The 21,999-nt window shown below is 42.5% G+C and overlaps 1 protein-coding gene across 5 annotated transcripts in view; it reads right to left on the reverse strand.

The window, feature by feature from the left end:
- LOC110527971 (ataxin-7) overlaps positions 1 to 21,999 on the reverse strand; it is a 54,483-nt gene that overhangs the window by 12,702 nt on the left and 19,782 nt on the right. For 4 of the 5 annotated variants that reach the window (XM_090241138.1, XM_036983463.2, XM_021609622.3 and 1 more), the window contains 3 exons: positions 19,170 to 19,385; positions 18,926 to 18,994; positions 7,054 to 7,158 (listed from right to left, as the gene is read on the reverse strand). In XM_090241138.1, coding sequence (XP_090097264.1) covers positions 7,054 to 7,158; positions 18,926 to 18,994; positions 19,170 to 19,377 — 382 coding nt within the window. In that variant the 5' untranslated portion in view covers positions 19,378 to 19,385. Of the gene's footprint in view, positions 1 to 1,689; positions 2,044 to 7,053; positions 7,159 to 18,925; positions 18,995 to 19,169; positions 19,386 to 21,999 lie in introns of those variants that run through there. The other variant, XM_021609626.3, reaches the window with a different exon arrangement.

The raw sequence follows: 21,999 nt of genomic DNA on the forward strand, positions 1-21,999 counted from the left end.
CTTTGAGGCTAAATTGATTTTATTGATGTATTATATTAAGCGAATTCAGTATGTTCATTCAGTATTGTTGTAATTGTCATTATTACAAAAAAAAAAAAAAAAAAAAAAAAAAAAAACATTTGCCGATTAATCGGTATATGCTTTTTTTGGTCCTCCAATAAATCGGTATCGGCGTTGAAAAATCATAATCGGTCGACCTCTAGTAAAGACCCTCAGTTAAGCAGTGGATTTCAAACACAGACTCAACCACAAAGACCAGGGAGGTTTTCCAATGCCTCACAAAGAAGGGCACCTATTACGAGATGGATAAAAATGTAAAATGCAACATTGAATACCCTTTTGAACATGGTAAAGTTATTTATTACACTTGGGGATGGTGATGAATACACCCAGTCACAACAAAAATACAGGCGTCCTTCCTAACTCAGTTGCCAGACAGGAAGGAAACCGCTTCGGGATTTATCTATGGCATGACTTGAAAATGGCTGTCTAGCAATGGTCAACAACCAACTTGACAGAGCTTGAAGAATTTTAAAATAATACAAATATTGTTCAATCTAGGTGTGCAAAGCTCAGAGACTTACCCAGAAACACACACAGCTGTAATTCTCTGTCAATACATGATTCCAACATGTATTGACTCAGGGGTGTGAATACTTAAGATATATTTCTGTATTTCATTTTCAATAAATTTGCAAACATTTCTAAAAACATGTTTTCACTTTGTCATTATGGGGTATTGTGTGTAGATGGGTGAGACAAACACATATTAAATCCATTTTGAAGTCAAAGGGTACGAATACTTTCGGAAGGCACTGTACAAGCAATCTGAGACGTCGACACAACTCATAAATTGGTAGTAGTGTTATTTTTTCCAGAAACAACGGGCCTTTTGACAGTAATAGTTTTGCGATAATTGTGCAGGGAATCATGGGTAAACATTTCCTAAACAAAGTCAAAAGCAGGCAGCTTCAAAAGCAAAGACTAGAAAGCCTTGCTGATCCAGGCCAATTCATCCTGAACTAGAAACACGGGCCAAGGGCTTGATTTCCTGTCAGCCAGAAGGGAACAGTTGAGATTACAATAACTGCTAAAAGACAATACTGACACCAGAGAAGAAAATAATTAAACCAAGACAAAAAAAACAGCAGCTGCTGAACAGGACAAAGGGCTCTGTGCAATCCAAACCGTATTGCAGTATTTTAATGTTACGCAGCTCTCACACACACACACACACACACAAAGAGAACGTGAAAGTAAAACAGAAGGAGAGAAAATGAAAGTTCTACAGTAAGAGAGGAAGAAAGAACGCATGTGAGAGAGACAGCTCTTTAGATAAGAGCAGAGCACTGCAATGAAAGTGAGCTGAAGACTAACTGAAAACTCACATCTGGTGTTGAATTTTGGCCAGTCCTGAGGGTTAATCTGACTATTTTACAGCCAGATAACTACAGAAACACTGATGACGCTACCTCCTCCCAACCAGCACAACAAAACCAGTTTCATCTTCTAGTCATGAAGAAAAGCATGTGTGTGTGTGTGAGAGAGTGTGTGTGTGAGAGAGAGAAATATACATACAATCACTGAATAAGAGGAAACTGTGAGAGAGTAGAGAAATAAGAGAATGGAGAGAAAGCACAAGAGAGAGAGATAGATATAGACAGACATATATACGAAACTCCAACTAACCTTATGCTAACTCCATGCAGGTCTGGGCTACATGCCAAGGCTGTCTCAGTGGGTGAGTAGCAACAGAGCGTGGCAGAATGCACAGCTGCCACTCCCAGCCCCACACCCACAATTTTACACTACAGCAGCTAAAAGAGCAACAACCCCAGGGCTTTCCTCTCCCTCCTCACACATACACACTAAACCAGCCCAGCCTATACGCTGTGACAAAGCCCCTCCCGGAGTTGAGCTGTTTCAACCCTCTTCTACCCTCCCGCCCATGACACACTGCCTTCCTGGTAACAGGCTAGCACCCGGCCTCTCCACCATCTCCACCTTTCGCTGCTGCTCAATCTAGCTCAGAATTCGCTGAATAACCCACACGCAAGCGCGAGCAGGTTTCCCCAGCGTGACGTTCCCACAATGCCTGCCAAAGGCTGAGAGAGCCAGCCAGCCACAGAGGTCCTGGCAGACCAGTAGAACAGGAAAACAGTGAAGAGGTGCAGCGTTATGGTCTATTCTCACACTATCTTCTCTCTAGAGGGCCGTGGAATCCCTGGCTACTGAGGAGAGAGGCTGGCTGGCCGGGAAACATTTTGGATAGTGGGCCCCGGTGCACAGCATAGGCCTACACACTGTACACTCAGGGTAGACTACACATAAAACAAGGCCCAATCAAAAGGAATAGGCCTTAAAATTTCCTCTTATGACCTGACAACACTATCGTAGAAGTCACTTCATGAAAATCAGATCTGCTTTTGAGCAACCAGTTGGTGGATTGCATCCTCATAGGGTGTGGATGGTGTTTTTGCATAGTCCTGTCAACAGTGCAGGCTTGTTCTCCTCAGAGCGTATAGCTCTGCATGCAGCGCCACTGTCAAAACACCACATCCACTAGGGGACCGCAACAGGCGGCCTGACGGCCAAAACAGCCCTACGAGGGATTTTTTTTGGCACCCGTTTTTTTTTGTTAAAAACGCCCTATTAAGACACTATGTTTGTGTTTTTCTTTATTTTGCCAGTTACCTGCATGTATGCATGCATGTGATTGTGTGCCAATGTAATCAAGGTACGAAATTATAGTTATTTTCAAATGCAATCTCCTTTTGGGCTTAGTTGTGGTCGATTAAAAAAAAATTGACAAATTAGTAATAATTATGTTCCGGCCCACTGACCACCTCTGACAAAAATCAACCTGCGGCTGAATCTAGTTGCCTACCCCTGCCATACAACATATGGATGGGCGTCAAGCAATAGAGGAGAATGAGGTGAAACAGTCTAGATGTTGTTTAGCTCAGTGGACCTGCCCTGTTATAATCTCCACCTGGCAGAGAAGAATCACAGCATATAGAATCACAGTGCACTGACCTTTAGCAGACTCTCTCAGCCTTTCCTACCAGCAGCAGCACAACAAAGCAACACAGTGGCTTCATGGAATGAAAGCCATTTAAACCACACAGACTACAAACAGGCCAGAAAATGAAGGTTCGTCTTTGGTGCCTTGCAGAGATTAGCTCATTACTCTATAGAAGACAAGTCCACTAATGTTTCACTGGTCAGACAAGTCCAGTAGTCTTCAGAGAGGCACTGCCGAGTCCTGCGTTCACACGCTGTACACTGGAAGACTAATGAATGAACAGGCCTCTTATGAAACTTCATAACGGCTGGTCTAGCTCCACAAGTCAATGAGACGATAACTTTGCAGATGAGACAGACAGTCTGACAGACCCCCCCCCTTGGGTTGTGCCGTGGCGGAGATCTTTGTGGGCTATACTCAGGCTTGTCTCTGGATGGTAAGTTGGTGGTTGAAGATATCCCTCTAGTAGTGTGGGGGCTGTGCTTTGGCAAAGTGGGTGGGGTTATATCCTGCCTATTTGGCCCTGTCCGGGGGTTTCGTCGGATGGGGCCACAGTGTCTCCCGACCACTTCTGTCTCAGCCTCCAGTATTTATGCTGCAGTAGTTTATGTGTCGGGGGGCTAGGGTCAGTCTGTTATATCTGGACTATTTCTCCTGTCTTATCCAGTGTCCTGTGTGATTTTAAGTATGCTCTCTCTAATTCTCTCTCTTTCGGGGGACCTGAGCCCTAAGACCATGCCTCAGGACTACCTGGCCTGATGACTCCTTGCTGTCCCCAGTTCCACCTGGCCGTGCTACTGCTCCAGTTTCAACTGTTCTGCCTGCGGCTATGGAACCCTGACCTGTTCACCGGACGTGCTACCTGTCCCAGACATGACGTTTTCAACTCTCTAGAGACCGCAGGAGCGGTAGAGATACTCTGAATGATCGGCTATGAAAAGCCAACTGACATTTACTCCTGAGGTGCTGACCTGTTGCACCCTCGACAACCACTGTGATTATAATTATTTGACCCTGCTGGTCATCTATGAACATTTGAACATCTTGGCCATGTTCTGTTATAATCTCCACCCGGCACAGCCAAAAGAGGACTGGCCACCCCTCATAGCCTGGTTCCTCTCTAGGTTTATTCCTAGGTTCAGGCCTTTCTAGGGAGTTTTTCCTAGCCACCGTGCTTCTACACCTGCATTGCTTACTGTTTGGGGTTTTAGGCTGGGTTTCTGTACACCACTTTGTGACATTAGCTGATGTAAGAAGGGCTTTATAAATAAATGTGATTGATTGTGGTACCAGTGGATGTGAGCTATCCAAGACCATTGTCTTACGTCAAATTGAGTCCCTCAACCGATGTCTTGTTGGATGTGGAACTCATCCTAAAATGTTGAGATTGCCAACCATCCATCATTCAAACATAGTTCCTCTTTTTTTTTGTATCGCATAACTCTCCATGAAATAGGTAATGGTTGGTTAGCGGCATCATTTCAGTGACTGGCTCAGCTAGCTTTCAACCCACTGCCAAACTTCAGAAATACTGCTCGGTGAGGCACAAATATCTTTAGTTGGATATAAAAAAAGATGTAAAACATTGACATATTTATGGTTTTAGCTTAGGTTAATTCAGACTGTTTTTCAGCCGCACAATGTCACCTAGGTGATATTTTATCACGTTAGATAGCACATTGTAGCCAAACTACTTTCGATCTATCCCTTTACGAGATACGAGACAGATCAGTGCAGGTGGAATAGTCACGCTATCTGACTGAAGACAATGATACAAGCCAGATTCATCCTATCTGATTGAATGTTATTGCACAACACCTAAGGTAGAAGTTGTGTTCGTGGACTACTAAGCTATAGTAGTCAGGTGCGACCTCACCAGCACTAGGCTAACCTCAATTTGTGGAAAGTATGAACTTCTGTAATTGCTACTCTATTCACATGTGCCATTAGTCCATGATTGATCTGTCTTGACTCTTGACACAGGACCAATGAGTGTTCCCAATGACACTTGAGTGCTATTGTGTCTCCCTCTTGTGGCCAATCCTGATACCTGTATAACCAGCAACAACAAGTGATGAAATATTATAGGCCTAGCTTTTCATTCAATCTTTCCGCTGAGAAAGAAACAAACACCCCACAGTAAAAGGACAGTAGTGATTCCTTTGAAGCCCTGTGGCCTTGGCTCGACAATTTTAAATGGTATGGATCCCAATGTCCACACCACCATAAAGTGCAGTGTGGTAATGTATGCATATTGGGACACGGATGGACTTAAGTAACCAGCCCAGAGTAGAAACGGAAGGATGTGCCATTGAGGCTTTGGTTTTGACAACCACAGGAAGATAATACAGACTCACCAGGTTTACACTAGAAAATGAATATTCCAATTTAGTTTAAAAAGGAAACTGCTTGCATGCCATTTTATGAACTAATTTGTTTATAAGGATGGAAAGATCCATACTAAAGCCTCAAAGCCGAAAACATTAGAACACCCACCCTCTGTCAGTGTTGTGAGGAGTCGGAACACTGACCTATCCAATACACACCATGTGTTAGAAAACATGACAGTTTTATCAAACATTCAAGAATTACCCATAACATAAGGTTATCTGCCAGTTTAGACTAAGCTATTTCTTGACAAAAATCCTTAATTGAAATGGCTCAAGGAACAACAGATAGTTCCTTGCTCTTCTTTACTAGAGGTATCAACGATAACGGTAAGTGGAGGAAGGCCTAAAAACGGTACGCACTGAAATCATTTTAAAAAAGGTCTCCAATCTTTGACCTAAAGAACAGCTGGAATAAATAAATTATACATGCCAGTTGATGCTTAAAAGCCCATCGTGGAGAGGAACTAACCAGAGAGAGAGAGAGCGAGAGAGAGTGAGATTACATTTTACACCACCTCACTGGCACTCACTGGTGTTGGTGGAGAGAGCAGTTCTCTTAACTGCACTGAAGCACAGGGGTGTGTTCGTGTGTGTGTGTGTGTGTGTGTGTGTGTGTGTGTGTTTGTGTGTCTGTGTGCGTTCCGCAAGTGCGTGCATAGAGGGTTCAACAGGCTAGTTTTAACGAGAAAGGCAGCAAAACGATCCCTTGATTCTGAAATCCATAATAAATTAAATTCTTTCCAGCATTCCGGCCAAAGAGCCAGTTAAAGAACACACACCGTGGAGAAGGAAACTAGTAGGTTTTAGACATCTTCAGACGTCTTAGGGACAGTTTAACATGCTAACACAATCAATTAGGCTGCACTCACACAGAGGAACGGACTCGGAGGAGCACATCAAATATTAACAGGAGAATTGTAAACAAGTCTCAGGTGGTGGAAATAAAAGGCCAGAGTGCTCCTTTCTCATGTTAGAGGTGGAGAATGGGAGGTGTGCTTTTAATCCTCCTGACGTTGATAGTGTTTGAACATGCGCACACACAGAGTTGTTGTTGCCATTCTGACAGAGATTAGTGCCAAGCAGATTTCCCCAAAGCACAAGTTTAGAATGTTCTCTTTAGTGATGGGGGAAAGAAATCAATACAGTTACATATTGGGATATTTCTGACGATTTATCGTATTGTTTTGACAATATAGCAATATTTTCTGTGCGCTAGTTGGCTGTACCTGCACCAAAACTATTTTTCCTTCATATCTTATACTTCCTTCATATCTTATACTTATATACTATAATCTTTTTAAATAGGTAGCCAATTGGACTGACGACAACATGTCGTTTTCTCATGACTGTCTTGTCCCTCTGCAGCAGACTTGTATTTTGCAATAAATCACTTGAGAATCTCAATGCATATCTTAAATCGGCACCTAAGTATTGTGATAATATCTTATTGTGAGGTCCCTGGCAATTCCCAACTCTAGCTCTCTCCCTGCCCAAACCTTTCCCGCCAGGAGAGCTATATAACAAAAAATATAAAAACCCAATACTGGATCAGCTCTTGGGGACAATGTTTGCATGAGTGATGGTGGTCTGTGTGTGTGTGTGTGTGTGTGTGTGAGAGAGAGAGAGAGAGAGACTTACCGTAGTGTGCTTGGAAGGCCTGGGGCTTCACCACCTGACTGCAGTGGCTGCACATCACCAGGTAGAAGTCATCCTGTGCTGGACACTGGCCAAATATGGGCATGTCTGTGGTCACCATGGGGGAGGGAAAAACACAGAAAAACACAGAACAGGATGAAGGTAACCAGCCTCAACTGTAGGAGGTAGACACAGGCAGTTGCTGAATGAAGCATTTCAAATGATGCTGTGTTATGGAGGGAGATAGAGTATTGAACGCTAGGCTCTAAGATGGTTAAGGTTGATTAAAAAAAAGGTGAGTGTGGTAACAATCATTCCAGAGAAAAAGCGATTGTACAGGTGCAGAGATTACACACGCAGAGGGTACTCCTCGGTACTAGCCCCATTTCACAGTAGAGGAAACTACCCAGCGATAAGGAGAGGACCGAGCCATCACTCCAAAGGTTACCTGCTGCAGAAACAGACAGACTCGCTACAGAACAAAGAGGTGAAGCAGGCAGGAGAAATACAGCCAGTGGCAGAGTCTGATTGATCTGTCTTCAAATAAACAAGAGAGAAGGGAGAGCGGCTGGGGGAGAGCGGCTGGGGCAGAGCGGCTGGGGCAGAGCGGCTGGGGCAGAGCGGCTGGGGCAGAGCGGCTGGGGGAGAGCGGCTGGGGGAGAGCGGCTGGGGGAGAGCGGCTGGGGGAGAGCGGCTACCACTTGGGCTTTAATGTACCGTACCAGCAAATACTCAAATAGACAAATTCATCCAGGCAAAAAAAAAGGACACCATCATTCACAGAAATGCATGTTACCTTATGTGACAAGAAAACGACATTCAACAGTTAACCGGTTAACAATTACAAAATGTTTATCCTTTGTCAGTTAGTTAAATGCCGGCTAAACAGATCCGATTGGCTGTTTGGTGGATTCAACACCCCCACTCACAAATGACTCCCTCCTTTTTTTGGTGAAAGCCTCATGATCATGGAAAACAGAGAGCACATTGGGAGACGAGACCTTCACAAGGAGAATCACAAAGAGCTAATGAAGGGGCTAATTAAGAAATCACCCAGAGCCCGTCTGACGAGGCCCTCCAACACACACACACACACACACACACACAGCTAAGGACACTTGAAACGTCACCGACGTCTCCAAGGCGATGGCTATTCAAGTCCACACAAAAGCCTACCTGTGCTCTTAGGGAAGTCATTTGCTGCTGTGGAATGGGAATTAACAAGCCGACCCATACTTAACACAGGGTTAATGTCTGGGCCCACTTCACTAAGTGTCAGCTCCTACCACTGAGGTGGAAGTATCGACTACTGGCTCAGATGAAAACCTTTGCTTAATTGACATATTAAAAAAAAGAGTTTATAGGTCTACCAAAAAGAGCTACGGTCTACTACTGAATGATTGTAATGCAACCTTCTTAGGAACAAACCCTTCACATCTGAATGAGTGGAATACAACGTTGGAGTGTAGGCCTAATTATCAAGGGGAAATTGTTTTCATTGGAGTTGCATTAAACAAGGAGTTGCATTAAATTCCTATGCAAAAGCTCACACTGGCCATCATGGGTGTCCACTGGTCTCTTAAATGAGCTGAATCCCCAGTCCACTCTGCATTCAGGACATGGCAGTGGCACGCCTGACTTTAAAAGTGGTGAAGCTCCACTGTGCCTTTTCATTCTCCGGTACGGAGATGAGAGAGGGAGAGCGGGTGAAGGTGTGTGTGAGAGAGGGAGAGCGGGTGAAGGTGTGTGTGAGAGAGGGAGAGCGGGTGAAGGTGTGTGTGAGAGGGAGAGCGGGTGAAAGTGTGTGTGAGAGAGGGAGAGCGGGTGAAGGTGTGTGTGAGAGAGGGAGAGCGGGTGAAGGTGTGTGTGAGAGAGGGAGAGCGGGTGAAGGTGTGTGTGAGAGAGGGAGAGCGGGTGAAGGTGTGTGTGAGAGAGGGAGAGCGGGTGAAGGTATGTGTGAGAGGGAGAGCGAGGCACACAGCACAGAGGCTGACTGCACACATGGACACAGGGCAGCAACCTCTGACCTGCTGCCACTACATTAATCAGCCTCCCCCTCTCAGTCTGCCATCAGGCAAATTGGTGAAGGCGAGTCAGAGATATGAGAGAGTGTGAACTTAGAAGCAGATCAGAGGAGAGAATCCTTCAGTCACGTTCCAATGTGTGAGTGTGTCATGTCTGGACTCTAGAGTGTGTGTGTGTGTGTGTGTGTGTGCGTGCGTAAGAACAGCTTTTCCACCAGGGAGATGTGGGTCATGGTAGAGCTGTAGTCATCCACAGGGTATGCCATAATATCCCCATTCCACAAGGCTTGGTCTGAATGACAATGTGCTAGGAGACAAAGAGAAGAGGACAATCCAGAGCATGTAGGAGATTGTGGACCCAATGGAAAACACAGAGAGGAGCTCGGGGGTTGGAAATGGAGGTGTGTGTGTGGAGCCAGTCGGCCTGCAGTCCAACTAAGATCACACCCTAAAATCAGCTGTCCTGTGCTCATCTCTTTTCTTTCAAGACCACTGAACTGTAATCAAAAGGCGAGGCTGTGATCAGGGAGGCCATCATGGTGGAAAACCTATCCAGTGCGTGCACCTATCCATGGTCATGAGGTAGAGAGACTGAGGAAAGGAAGACATTAGTGGCAGTAGCCTAGAGGTTAGAGAGGACACACACACACAGACCCGTGCTGGGCAACAGAAAAATAGAACTGAACTGGCAATTGGAAGCCTGCTGGTCTCTGATCCCATGTATCATCTCCTGCCGTTGTTCCCTTGAGCAAGACACTTAACCCCCCACAACTGCTCTACATCCAGGGACGCTGCACTGCTGCTGACCCTGTGCTTCTCAACGTGTGTGTGTGTACCTCGGGTTGTTGGGAAAGGCAGAAGACAAATTTCTGTTTTAACCAATGGACATAAAGTTGTATTCTATTCGAATAAAGTCGTATTCTAGTCTATTGGATGTTTTTAGGACACGATCAGCACTCCACTGTTTTCCTAAAGACTGCAGCTTATTGCACTAATATCATCCCATTGGATCCTGCAGGTCACAAACAATTAGGGACAAACAAAGTGCAGAACATCTCACTCCACTAACATTAGCAAATATTTCCATTTCTTTTCAAAGAAGAGTGATATTTCACTTCATCTGTTCAGGTCATTTCTAACAGTTCCGGAAACCTCTGCCTAACGAACAGTGGACTGAGGATTTCAGGCATGTAGATGGTGTCGTGTAACAGTACCAACACCTTACAGTGAGACATTACTGCCACATTTCACCTCTGCACAATCAGCGGGAGGAACCATACTAGAGGTCGACCGATTAATTGGAATGGCCGATTAATTAGGGCCGATTTCAGGTTTTCATAACAATCAGAAATTGGTGTCCAAAAATACTGATTTCCGATTGTTATGAAAACTTGAAATCGGCCCTAATTTAAAAAAATAAAATGTAACACCTTAATTTAACTAGGCAAGTCAGTTAAAACCTCTTGGGACTAGGGGGCAGAATTTTCACTTTTGGATAAATAGCGTGCCCAATTTCAACTTCCTGCTACTCATGCCAAGAATATAAGATATGCATATTATTCATATATTTCGATAGAAAACACTGAAGTTTCTAAAACTGTTTGAATCATGTCTGTGAGTATAACAGAACTTATGTAGCAAGCAAAACCCCGAGGACTAACTGTTCAGATATATTTTTTCCCCCTGCCTCTCTCTGTTCCCTGGCTTGTTATTGCCAAGGGATATTTCTTAGGGACCTGTTTTCAGTTCCTACCGCTTCCACTGGATGTCACCAGTCTTTGGAATTTGGTTGAGGTTATCCCTTTGTGCAATGAAGAAGTAGGCCAACTAGGAACTGGGGACACTTTTGTGAGTTGCACAAGACGTGAAAAGTGGCGCTGGTTTGTTTTCTTTCCTGTATTGAACACAGATTGCCCCGTCTACAATTTGATCGATTATTAACGTTTAAAAATACCTAAAGTTGTATTACAAAAGTAGTTTGAAATATTTTGTAGTGACGTTGCGTTTTTTGTAAGCTGTTTTTTTCTGGATCAAACGCGCTTTATAAATGGACATTTTGGATATATGGATGGAATTAATCAAACAAAAGGACAAATTGTGATGTTTATGGGACATATTGGAGTGCCATCAAAAGAAGCTTGTCAAAGGTAATGCATGTTTTATATTTTATTTCAGCGTTTTGTGTAGAGCCTGCAGGTTTGAAATATGCCAACTCCTTTGTTTACTGCTGGTGCAGATGGTGCAGGCTATCAGATAATAGCTTCCTATGCTTTCGCCGAAAAGCATTTTAAAAATCTGACATGTTGGCTGGATTCACAACGAGTGTAGCTTTAATTGAGTATCTTACATGTGTGATTTAATGAAAGTTTGAATTTTATAGTATTTTATTTGAATCTGGCGCTCTGCATTTTCCCTGGCAATTGGCCAGTTGAGACATTTGTGTCCCACCTATCCCTAACTAGTTTAAGAACACATTCTTATTTTCAATGACGCCTAGGAACAGTGGGTTAACTGCCTTGTTCAGGGGCAGAACGACAGATTTTTACTTTGTCAGCTCGGGGATTCAATCTTGCAACCTTACAGTTAACTAGTCCAACACTTGAACCACCTGCCTCTCATTGCCTGTTACGTGAATGCAGTAAGAAGCCAAGGTAAGTTGCTAGCTAGCATTAAACTTATCTTATAAAAAACAATCAATCATAATCACTAGCTATAACTACACATGGTTGATGATATTACTAGTTTATCTAGCATGTCCTGCATTGCATATAATCGATGCAGTGCGCATTCGCGAAAAAGGACTGTCGTTGCTCCAACGTGTACCTAACCATAAACATCAACGCCTTTCTTAAAATCAATACACAAGTATATATTTTTAAACCTGCATATTTAGTTAATATTGCCTGCTAACATTAATTTATTTTAACTAGGTAAATTATGTCACTTCTCTTGCAACAGAGTCAGGGTATATGCAGCAGTTTGGGCCGCCTGGCTCGTTGCGAACTGTGTGAAGACTATTTCTTCCTAACAAAGACAGCCAACTTCGCCAAACGGGATGATTTAACAAAACCGCATTTGCGAAAAAAGCAATCGTTGCACAACTGTACCTAACCATAAGCACCAATGCCTTTCTTAAAAATCAATACACAGGAGTATATATTTTTAAACCTGCATATTTAGCTTAAAGACATCCAGATTAGCAGGCAATATTAACCAGGTGAAATTATGTTACTTCTCGTGTTCATTGCACGCAGAGTCAGGGTATATGCAGCAGTTTGAGCCGCCTGGCTCGTTGCGAACTAATTTGCCATAAAATTGAAGGTTGTACAATGTAACAGCAATATTTAGACATAGTGCTGCCACCTGTTAGATAAAATACAGAACAGTTCTGTATTTCACTGAAATAAACGTTTTGTTTTCAAAATGATAGTTTCCGGATTCGACCATATTAATGACCGTATTTCTGTGTGTTTTTATTTTATAATTAAGTCTATGATTTGATAGTTCATAGAGCAGTCTGAGCGGTGGTAGGCAGCAGCAGGCTGGTAAGCATTCATTCAAACAGCACTTTAGTGCGTTTTCCCAGCAGCTCTTTGCGGTGCTTCAAGCCTTGAGCTGTTTATGACTTCAAGCCTATCAACTCCCGAGATTAGGCTGGTGTAACCGATGTGAAATGGATAGCTAATTGGCGGGGTGCACACTAATAGAGCTTCCAAACGTCACTCGCTCGGAGACTTGGAGTAGTTGTTCCCCTTGTTCTGCAAGGGCCGTGGATTTTGTGGAGCGATGGGTAACGATGATTCGAGGGTGGCTGTTATTGATGTGTTCCTGGTTCGAGCCCAGGTAGGGGCGAGGAGGGACGGAAGCTATACTGTTACACTGGCAATACTAAAGTGCCTATAAGAACATCCAATGGTAAAAGGTATATGAAATACAAATGGTAGAGAGAGAAATAGTCCTATAAACACTATATTAACTACAACCTAAAACCTCTTACCTTGGAATATTGAAGTCTCATGTTAAAAGGAACCACCAGTTTTCATATGTTCTCATGTTCAGAGCAAGGAACCTAAACGTTAGCTTTTTTACATGGCACATATTGCACTTTTACTTTCTTTTCCAACACTTTGTTTTTACATTATTTAAACCAAATCGAACATGTTTCATTATTTATTTGAGGCTAAATTGATTTTTATTTATGTATTATATTAAGTTAAAATAAGTGTTCATTCAGTATTGTTGTAATTGTCATTATTACCAATAAATACACTTTTTTTATTTTAAAAATGTTTAAAAAAATTAAAAATAGAAAATCGGCCGATTAATCGGTATTGGCTTTTGTTGGTCCTCCAATAAATCGGTATCGGTATTGAAAAATCATAATCGGTCAACCTCTAAATCATACATTCTCAGTCCCCATCAGGTGTGTAGATACAGTGGGGAGAACAAGTATTTGATACACTGCCAATTTTGCAGGTTTTCCTACTTACAAAGCACGTAGAGGGCTGTCATTTTTATCATAGGTACACTTCAACTGTGAGAGACGGAATCTAAAACAAAAATCCAGAAAATCACATTGTATGATTTTAAAGTAATTAATTTGCATTTTATTGCATGACATAAGTATTTGATACATCAGAAAAGCAGAACTTAATATTTGGTAGAGAAACCTTTGTTTGCAATTACAGAGATCATATGTTTCCTGTAGTTCTTGACCAGGTTTGCACACACCGCAGCAGGGATTTTGGCCCACTCCTCCATACAGACCTTCTCCAGATCCTTCAGTGTTCAGGGCTGTCGCTGGGCAATACGGACTTTCAGCTCCCTACAAAGATTTTCTATTGGGTTCAGGTCTGGAGACTGGCTAGGCCTCTCCAGCACCTTGAGATACTTCTTACGGAGCCACTGCTTAGTTGCCCTGGCTGTGTGTTTCGGGTCGTTGTCATTCTGGAAGACCCAGCCACGACCCATCTTCAATGCTCTTACTGAGAGAAGGAGGTTGTTGGCCAAGATCTCACGATACATGGCCCCATCCATCGTCCACTCAATACGGTGCAGTCATCCTGTTCCCTTTGCAGAAAAACATCCCCAAAGAATGATGTTTCCACCTCCATGCTTGGGATGGTGTTCTTGGGGTTGTACTCATCCTTCTTCCTCCAAACACGGCGAGTGGAGTTTAGACCAAAAAGCTCTATTTTTGTCTCATCTGACCATATGACATTCTCCCAATCTTCTTCTGGATCCTCCAAATGCTCTGTAGCAAACTTCAGACGGGCCTGGACATGTACTGGCTTAAGCAGGGGGACACGTCTGGCACTCAGGGATTTAAGTCCCTGGCGGCGTAGTGTGTTACTGATGGTAGGCTTTGTTACTTTGGTCCCAGCTCTCTGCAGGTCATTCACTAGGTCCCCCCGTGTGGTTCTGGGATTTTTGCTCACTGTTCTTGTGATCATTTTGACCCCACGGGGTGAGATCTTGCGTGGAGCCCCAGTTCGAGGGAGATTATCAGTGGTCTTGTATGTCTTCCATTTCCTAATAATTGCTCCCACAGTTGATTTCTTCAAACCAAGCTGCTTAACTATTGCAGATTCAGTCTTCCCAGCCTGGTGCAGGTCTACAATTTTGTTTCTGGTGTCCTTTGACAGCTCTTTGGTCTTGGCCATAGTGGAGTTTGGAGTGTGACTGTTTGAGGTTGTGGACAGGTGTCTTTTATACTGATAACAAGTTTAAACAAGTGCCATTAATACAGGTAACGAGTGGAGGACAGAGGAGCCTCTTAAAGAAGAAGTTACAGGTCTGTGAGAGCCAGAAATCTTGCTTGTTTGTAGGTGACCAAATACTTATTTTCCACCATAATTTGCAAATAAATTCATTAAAAATCCTACAATGTGATTTTCTGGATTTTTTCCCCCTCATTTTGTCTGTCATAGTTGAAGTGTACCTATGATGAAAATTACAGGCCTCTCATCTTTTTAAGTGGGAGAACTTGCACAATTGGTGGCTGACTAAATACTTTTTTGCCCCACTGTATGTCATGCACTAAAATGCAAATGAATTACTTAAAAATCATACAATGTGATTAAATGACACAACGAAAACGTTTCCTGAATAACTGAAATAATCGGCTACTGTAGCTAGACTAATGCAGTTGCACAATAGTGACTTTCCTGATCACATTCTGTCAACATGCTTCTTGCTCTTCCTGAGAAAAAGTGAAGATCTAAATTAAAGGTCATGACAAAATTGGCTGGATCCAGGTGCTTTGCTGAACAGTTTTGGCTCCTTTTACGCACGGAAATAAGTGTGTAAATCAGACAGGTCTGGCTTTCTGTTGTGGCTTCTGTGAGACCTGTAGGAAACAAGTGATTTGTTCTTAATTGTGCAATGTCACTGCGGTGTGCACACTGGCCCCATTGTTTGCCAATGCAAATGCACCGTTAGATAAGTGCCCTGACAAGTAGGTTACAGTGTGTAACCCCTTCCTTTTCAACAGGAAAAAAAAGCTTTTTGGAAAAGTCTGAAATGAGAAGCCTACGTATTGCTGACATCACAAGTGTAGGCCTATGACACATAACAGCTACAGAGGACTTCAGAGGTGAGTGTCGCCTCGATCACATGTCATCTGGATACGTGTGCAACAAAAGTTCAACATTCACCTTCTGCTACCATTTCGGTCAAGCCGTCTACACATACAGTTTGATGCATACGTTCTATAAATCCAACATGCAACACAGAACGCACTGCAACTGCCTCTGCAACACAATGCTGAAAGGCAAACACAGTGTTCCATTGAAAATTAATGTACTTCTGGAGTTTCAAAACGCAACGACGCTGCTGGTGTGATCGAGGCGTTTCCCCTGCTCTCTTGACTAAGTGGGGTACCTTATCACCTTATAGATATGTAATGAACATAAACTATTTCCTCAACTCCGTTCTTACTTCCCAAACAGTGAGTAAAGACTATAGACTGACTGTGTGCAGTACATGATGTACTTACATGCATAGTGCTTATTTTTACAAGCTGCTTTTTGGGAATCAAGTTGTAGCGTGACTTTACCCTGAGGACAGTGTATCTTGTTACCATACTAAAGGTTAGGATTGGGCATGCTGATCCTAGATTTGTGCTTACGGCAACTTCAACGTAGGGTGACTATTTACAGCACAGTTTCAAGTCACGATTACTAAAAAAAATGTCATATTCTTCAGATTTTGTGTGTGCAAAAAGGACAACTATGGCTCCTGACGGCTATGTGGGAAAATATAATTCAATGGGTTTTTACTACATTCTATGTTTTTTACGTCAGTGTTGCACATACAGCTGTGTGCTTCTCTCGTTTTATAGCATGGGAATGAACATTTCAAGGCAGTCTTGATCAGATCACTGACACCAATCCATGTAATAAAATCTATTATAGATCATAGCTGCCAAAACAGAGTAAGGCAATCCTTTGTTGTTAATATTGTAAATATAGAGTACTTTGAGTGTGCTAATATAAAATGTGCTAAACAAAGATGTGAATGTGTAGTAGTTTAGTAGCACTATAAATATTCAACTGACATAGGAAAGCCATCTGAGGTTTTAGACAGTTTCCAAAAAGAATAGCAGTTATTCTTAAAGTTGCACTATGCAGAAATCGCTCCGCAATTTCCTGGTTTCCAAAACTCTTAATAGTTAGCCTAATTTCAGTTTGTGAGACAAAATAAGCTAGTGTACTATAGAGAATAATTTTACCATCTAAAATGCTGTGAAATATATTTTCCTTAATCATATTCCAAAAAATATTGTCGTTTCAGCTAGTGTACAAACCCAAAACTACATTTAAGAAATATAAATATACAGACAGAAATGTCTAAGAAGAATCTGTTCTGTGTGAATTTGGACGGGTTGCCCAAAAAATGACATATTGGCACTTTAAAGCTAGAATCCTTAGTTGCTACATTAATTCACACACACACACACACACAAAAGCTTGACAAACCTACTCATTCTAGGGTTTTTATTTTTTACTATTTTCTAATATTGAAAATATCAAAACTATGAAATAACTCATATATAGGAACCAAAAAAGTGTTAAACAATACTAAATATATTTTACTCTCCTTATTGGTCAAATAGCACTTACACAGCCTCAAGGTGTGTTTGGTCATTGTTCTGTTGAAAAACAAATGATAGTCCCACTAAGCGAAAACAAAATGGGATGGCGTATCACTGCAGAATGCTGTGGTAGCCATGTTGGTTAAGTGTGCCTTGAATACTAAATAAAGTCACTGACAGTGTCACCAGCAAAGCACCCCACACCATCACACCTCCCCCATGCTTCACAGTGGGAACCAGACATGCGAAGATCATCCGTTCACCTACTCTGCATCTCACAAAGACACGTTGGTTGGAACCAAAAATCTAAAATTTTGACTCATCAGACCAAAAGGACAGATTTCCTCCGGTCTAATATCCATTGCTCATGTTTCTTGGCCCAAGCAAGTCTCTTCTTCTTACTGGTGTCCTTAAGTAGTGGCTTCATTGCAGAAATGAGACCATGAAGGACTGACTCACGCAGTCTCCTCTGAAAAGTTAATGTCTTCCTTTCCAGTTTCACCATAGCGCGTGATGGTTCTTGCGGCTGCACTTGAAAAAAATGAAATATTCTTGAAATGTTCTGGATTGACTGGCCTACATGTCTTGAAGTAGTGATGGCCTGTTGTTTCTCTTTTCTTTATGAGCGGTTCTTGCCATAATATGGACTTGGTCTTTGACAAATAGGGCTATCTTCTGTATACCACCCCTACCTTGACACAACACAACTGATTGGCTCAAACGCATTAAGAAGGAAAGGAATTCCACTATTTAACTTTTAACAAGGCACACCTGTTAATTGAAATGCATTCCAGGTGACTACCTCATGAAGCTGGTTGAGAGAATGCCAAGAGTGTACAAAGCTGACATCAAGGCAAAGGGTGGCTACTTGGAAGAACCTCAAAATAAAATAGAATTTGATTTGTGTAACACTTTTTTGGTTACTACATGATTACATATGTTTAATGTCATGGTTTTGATGTCTTCACTATTATTCTACAATGTAGAAAATAGCACAAATAAAGAAAAACCATGAATGAGTAGTTGTGTCCAAACTTTTGACTGGTACTGTATATGCATTGATTCTTGAAGAATATAACTTACAAGATTGTTTTATTCCAATGTTTGTAAACAATGTAAACAAACCCTGTATAGTCTCAAAACATGAATAGGACTAATTGTCATGGATTGTTAGTCCTTGGATATATGGCTTGCTCTATGAATTTGCGAACAGTTATTTCTCCAGGCCCTTCCCTAAACTTTTTACCAAAACATAGGCGGGGGTACGCTTTCTTATTGTTTCAATTAAGATTCTAGCTTCAATGACAACCTCGTTGCACCCATTTTAACTGTGAAAGTGCCATCACACGACTGTGCCCATCCCCTAACTTCACACACACAGGCTTTTTCAGGTGGGCACAATGATACTGAACAGTCAGACAGAAATAGTGTAAAATAATAATAATAAATTCTCTGTTGTGTAAGATAAACATACATTTCAGCTTTATCACATGACATGTATCTTTAAGGACCCCACTGAATAAGCGCTGGTTGTTACCTGCGGTGGTTACCTACTTAGGGTCAGAAGATAGGCGGGCCCCCTCTTCAAGGTGTCAACTAGTGGCGATAGATTCCTGGGTTATATCACTGATTGATCAGACTTGTGTTGTCACCACTCAGTGTGGTGGACTTGTTCAACAGAACAACCAGATTTCAGCCGGTGCAACCCAACAAAACCAAAACACACCTTGGCTTTGACAAAAGCGAGAACACTCACCATCTCTGCACAGTCGCATGGCTTCTCGATTTTTCCCGAACTCTTTCAAACTTTCCTCTGATTCGGCACCTAAAAGAGGCAATCGGATACACACGAAGATAAATAGTTGCACTTGCTTGCTTCTGCTGTTGTTAACAGTAGCGTTTCTTCGTATTCCAAAAACTGCACGCAATCAGCAAAAAAAGCTCACGATCATCGTTATGTCTCGATTCTACACATACATCCAGTACGCACGAGCACTCACCGTCGTTGCCGTGGAGTTTGGCAGCATCGACCCAGCTGCTCCAAGGCTGTCCCAACATTATTTCTGGACTAGGCATGGATCTGCGCTCCGCACCAGTCGCCATTGCTGTGGAGCCTTCTCCCCGCTGGATCTGCTGCTGTTGCTGCTTCAGCTGCCTGGCCACTCTGCGCTGCTCCCCCCTGACGTCATCATCGGCCCTTTCCGACATTCTTTCCGCTACAATGTAACAAAACAGCAGTCAGCGTTGTGGTGTTCTCAGGATTCCTTCATTGATTGTCTCGGGCAAACGCATGTTTTGGTAACGCAAATCCCGTGGATTATGTGTTTAGAAGCTAGAGGGAGTGACACCACCGAAATCGCTCTTGTTTTGACGGGTACATGTGTGCGAGGCCGTCCCCCGGCACATACAGTCTGGGCAATCGCAGATATCACAGATAAAACTTTAAGGAGGAGCATCTAAATGCACCTCCCTGAGTGCATTAAACGTGATAAATCCAGGTCACTTACACGCGGTGACAACAATATGTTTTCAATTATCAAATAAATACTATATTCATCACCTTCGTATAGCCTATGCCTAATTGATACAGTTCACATAGGAATTCGTTTTTTTTTTTTTCGAAAAACGTATTTTATGAATGAAAACGAACCAAATTAATATTAGTGCCCTAATATTGATCAAATTAACATGCTTCGAGGTATTATATCATAACAACCAGAATATCCCTCTTGCTTCCAACTTCAAAAATGTTCAGATAGGATACACACCTTCGATAATGCACATCGATGACCGAACAGTTAATTTATATAAAAACAGTTTATTAAAGTAAAACAATTAAGACAGGGACCTGTTTGTCGCCGGATGGGGGAGTATATATTCATTGATGTCCTACTTCCTTAATAAGGCGCGACTGCTTTCCAGTTTACAGTAGTCAGATTCATATTTCTCACAACCTTTTGCGTCACATCAGCGCTATGTGGCGAATGGATGGAGTTCCTACTTCCATAATCTAGGAATTGGTAACACTTTACACCAAACAAGCAGAAAGAAAGCTATCCCGTTAACTATTTCCTTTCTAAAACACTTCATTCAGGTTTACAGTTACCTAATCTACAGACACTTATATATTACAAAAATATGAATGTCTGAGGTCTTTATAGAATTGAAATATTCCTAGGAAGTATACCTTCAACTTTCCAAATGGGATTCGGATTTAAATGGAGTGACCAGGATGTCTACATATTATCTCATGTTTGTACCTCTCAGCACAGGCCTCTACTCCTGCTATTGATGGGCAGAATCAATCTGTAACTGACAATGTACACGTGACCTCACCTACCATACAGGAATCCAGTTTGAAGTGAAGGTTCTAACATGTTAATAAGTGTTGAAATCCTACACAACCATCTTCAGTTTTCAACTTGCTTACTTACCGGTAGTAAGCAGAAATGACTGAATGCATTTTCATTGCATGCTCAAAAATTCTACTGGCAATACAAAAGGCTAAAAGGCCAAAACAACAAGTGGGTAGAAACTAGCCCTACAAATTACAACTAATTAGTGCATCAATTTATGACAGACAGCAAAACGTGTAGGCCTGATGCTGAAATGGAACTGGTTTTGGGGGATTGTATATGGTTCAACAGTCAAGTATTACAAATACTACATTTGTTTAGATTTTTTTTACATGATTGATTATAGGTATGTATACTAATCAATAATAAAATATTACTTGGCAAATTGTCTGCATCTGACAGACTGACATACTAAGAATAAAGTTAGGCTATTTTTTATATTTTTTAAACACTGCTCAAAAAAATAAAGGGAAGACTAAAATAACACATCCTAGATCTGAATGAATGAAATATTCTTAAATACTTTTTTCTTTACATAGTTGAATGTGCTGACAACAAAATCACACAAAAATGATCAATGGAAATCAAATTTATCAACCCATGGAGGTCTGGATTTGGAGTCACACTCAAAATTAAAGTGGAAAACCACACTACATGCTGATCCAACTTTGATGTAATGTCCTTAAAACAAGTCAAAATGAGGCTCAGCAGTGTGTGTGGCCTCCACGTGCCTGTATGACCTCCCTACAATGCCTGGGCATGCTCCTGATGAGGTGGCGGATGGTCTCCCGAGGGATCTCCTCCCAGACCTGGACTAAAGCATCCACCAACTCCTGGACAGTCTGTGGTGCAACGTGGTGTTGGTGGATGGAGTGAGACATGATGTCCCAGATGTGCTCAATTGGATTCAGGTCTGGGGAACGGGCGGGCCAGTCCATAGCATCAATGCCTTCCTCTTGCAGGAACTGCTGACACACTCCAGCCACATGAGGTCTAGCATTGTCTTGCATTAGGAGGAACCCAGGGCCAACCGCACCAGCATATGGTCTCACAAGGGGTCTGAGGATCTCATCTCGGTACCTAATGGCAGTCAGGCTACCTCTGGCGAGCACATGGAGGGCTGTGCGGCCCCCCAAAGAAATGCCACCCCACACCATGACTGACCCACCGCCAAACCGGTCATGCTGGAGGATGTTACAGGCAGCAGAACGTTCTCCACGGCGTCTCCAGGGTCTGTCACGTCTGTCACATGTGCTCAGTGTGAACCTGCTTTCATCTGTGAAGAGCACAGGGCGCCAGTGGCGAATTTGCCAATCTTGGTGTTCTCTGGCAAATGCCAAACGTCCTGCACGGTGTTGGGCTGTTAGCACAACCCCCACCTGTGGACGTCGGGCCCTCATACCACCCTCATGGAGTCTGTTTCTGACCGTTTGAGCAAACACATGCACATTTCAAATCAAATCAAATTTTATTT

The sequence above is a fragment of the Oncorhynchus mykiss genome, chromosome 7, assembly GCF_057628025.1.
Source record: "Oncorhynchus mykiss isolate SJ-2025 chromosome 7, ASM5762802v1, whole genome shotgun sequence".
Taxonomy (NCBI): domain Eukaryota; kingdom Metazoa; phylum Chordata; class Actinopteri; order Salmoniformes; family Salmonidae; genus Oncorhynchus; species Oncorhynchus mykiss.